This window comes from Macrobrachium rosenbergii, chromosome 55 (assembly GCF_040412425.1).
Source record: "Macrobrachium rosenbergii isolate ZJJX-2024 chromosome 55, ASM4041242v1, whole genome shotgun sequence".
Classification (NCBI taxonomy): domain Eukaryota; kingdom Metazoa; phylum Arthropoda; class Malacostraca; order Decapoda; family Palaemonidae; genus Macrobrachium; species Macrobrachium rosenbergii.
In genome coordinates, this window is record NC_089795.1 from 1,365,330 (window position 1) to 1,368,422 (window position 3,093).

At 41.0% G+C, this 3,093-nt stretch overlaps 1 protein-coding gene across 1 annotated transcript; it reads left to right on the forward strand.

Moving 5' to 3' along the window:
- The first annotated feature begins 413 nt into the window (after nucleotides 1–413).
- LOC136835502 (uncharacterized) lies at nucleotides 414–2,122 on the forward strand. The gene is made up of 3 exons (XM_067099088.1): nucleotides 414–528; nucleotides 1,466–1,746; nucleotides 1,976–2,122. The coding sequence occupies exons 1-3, from the start codon at nucleotides 414–416 to the stop codon at nucleotides 2,120–2,122; spliced, it is 543 nt and encodes a 180-aa protein (XP_066955189.1).
- The last annotated feature ends 971 nt before the right edge of the window (nucleotides 2,123–3,093 follow it).

Genomic DNA, 3,093 nt, shown 5'->3' on the forward strand with positions numbered 1-3,093 from the left:
TTAATATTTCAGTAGTATAACTTCTGAGCATCTATTTTCGCTTTAATGAGGTCGGGTCCGTCCTGAGTGGAGGGGAAAAAACCAGTTTCTCTCTCTTTGAGTTACGTATTATTTAATCTTACAGATTATTATTATTATTAATAATCTTGATAATATTTGAAAATTAGTAAATAATTTTTTTATCATAAAAACGTATTTAGTCATGAAAATAGCATCTAAATACACTAATCAGTGAGACTTCCCGACGAAAAAGTCCGCGAATTGCCCAATTTTTCGCGAATAATTTATAGGTATGTTCCACGGAAAATCCCGCGAATCGGTGAGTCCACGAATCGTGAGGACGCAAATACGGGGGGTTTACTTACGGTAATGCTCGCACCACACATTGGTGATTCAAGACCGCGACTGTCGTCATGGCTGGGTTTGGCCACCGGTCGGCATCAGTCACGGACCTCGGGCCTCAAAGAACAGAAAAAGCAGCTGATTACGACACCACGACGTCATACGTAATGAACATTTACAACAGCGGTGCGCACGCTGAGATGAGATTACGAATGTGCGTAGCCATACGTGCCAGTTGCTGATGATTCAGGCCACGCCCACATTTAACAGTTTTGACAGGACAGTGACGTCCGTGAAGGCATGGCGATTCATGACGATTTCCAACTTCGACAAACTATGTCCCATGCCGGCAGACTTAACGGTTAGCGCCATGTGTCGTGAACATGGATGCCACCATATATTAATGCCAGGTGAACTCAGCACTCACCATTCTTGTTGCAACTGCAGACAGAGCAAAAAATATGGAGGACACGGATTTGTTGAGCCTCATACCTGAGAACCTACATGACCTGGAATTAGTAGAAATGTATTTTGGATTACTACGGTGCCTTCTTCCAGTTAAGAATTGTTAAGTGTCTGGAGGGACGTAAACGCAAGAAGAAAAGAAAACCAAGAAGGTGCTGGTCTCTGGCCTTACTTACAAAGAAGAGAGAAGAAAGGTATTTATGAAAACTTGATGAGAGAATTGGCAACTGAAACTCCAGAACAGTACCGGAATTTTACCAGGATTATGGAGGAGCTTTTTTCAATGAAGTTGTGGAACGGGTCATCCCTACATAAAGACCCTCACATTCTGGAGAAGACCCATTGATCCAACTGGAGCTTATTTCCTTGCCTTGAGCAATCCAAGAGCCTGTCCTACCAATTCCAGTAGCTCCTTCAACACGATCAGCAATTGTGCCTGAGACTTGTAGGACCATTGTGGCTGCCTACGGAGATAAGGTCATGTAGGTACCCAGCACCCCAGAGCAAAGGAAGGAGGTAGCCCGTGGGTTTGAGCAACGATGGAATTTCCCACAAACCCTTGGAGCAATAGATGGGAAACACATCTGCATCCAGGGCCCAGCCTTTGGAAGAACTCATTATTTTAATTATAAGCAGTTCTAATGTATAATTCTACCAGTTGACGCTGAGTACAAGTTCCTGTACATGGATGTAAGTGCCATAGGGTCCGAGTCTGATGGTGGTGTCTTTGCCAAGACACAGCTTTGCAAAATGCTTGATCGACATGAAGCCAACCTGCCTGCCCCTGAAAGATTGCCAAACGAAACTGAAGATAAACCCCCAGTCGACTATTTCTTCGTCGGAGATGACGCCTTCGCTCTTAAGAAGTATATAACGAAACCATACCCTGCACGAAGTCTGACAATACCTGAACGCATCTACAATTATCGACTAAGCAGGGCAAGACGTACAGTGGAGAATGCCTTTGGGATCCTAGCAAGCAGGTAGATATTGTTCACAAATATCATTATCTTTATCTGGTCTGCTTGTTTAAATACATATTTAATATGAAATTCCTTTTGTATACCATCCTTTTTCTTTCATTAAGAAATATTACGTACTTAGCGTAAAATACCTTTTGTATACCATCTATTTCTGATAACTAATGTTTTCCATTTGTCTCCCACAGATTCAGAGTGTTTCACACCCCATAAAACTTCGTCAGAATCGTGTCGAGTCCGTGGTTTTGGCCGTTTGTGTGTTGGACAACTTAATCATGACAAAAAATCCTCATGCCAGGAGTGAGGGGGATGAGGAAAACTCAGGTGAAACGTGAGGTCCTACCTGGCAACTAAAGGTCTGGAGAAACTTTACCAAGCGCGACTCTCCTAGGCAGACAGCAACCGTGACTGGCAAGGCTCAACGTGACCACCTTCTTGATTATGTAAACTCCCCTGCAGGCTCCGTTCATTGGCAGGAATCAATGATTTAAGAAGACAGTAGAAAATGCCTTTTCATACTCAAGAAAGTCATGTTGAAAATTTTTTGTAACTTTCATAAATAAAAGTTAAAATAAAAAAATATATATTTACATTATTGCCAAATATATTGTCTTTTAAGATGTAATTACTTTGTATGACAACTTAGTTGGATGTCCTGACCCAAAACTAAAGTTCTCATTGACTTACAAAATGAGTCAAGACCATATTGAACTACTGTTTGGTCAAATAAGAAGTAATGGAAGATGTAATAATAATAATAATCCAACCGCTCGTCAGTTATGTGCTGCTTACAAAAGGATTGTTGCGCATAGTGATGTGCAAGATATGCATCTTGGCAACAGCATATCTTTGGGATCGGTACCTATACTGACAGCATTTAGTCTTGGTAGTTATAAAGACGATAAACATTTGCAGACCCCATCAGTTGTGGCAATAAATTCCTCTACAGGTAAAAGCAAAATTTCTGATTAACCGTTTTTTGAAATGACTGATGGAGATGATTATGTATATATTCCGAGTTATACACCATCTTTTTTTTCGCATGGACGCCAATATAGTGTGCATAGCTGGATTCGTAGTGCATAGTTTAAAAAGTCGCTGCAGCGTGAAACATGTGCAGAGGGCCTGATCGGTAACAACGATAACAGATTAAAATCCCTGATCACGTTGAAAAGTAAAGGCGGACTAATTCGCCCATCTGATGACATGAAAAACTTTTTGGAGAGCCAGGTTCAAGAACAATCATCAAGACATAGGTTTAAAAAGAAAGGATTTCCATAAAATGATTACCTCTGTATTACAGTAT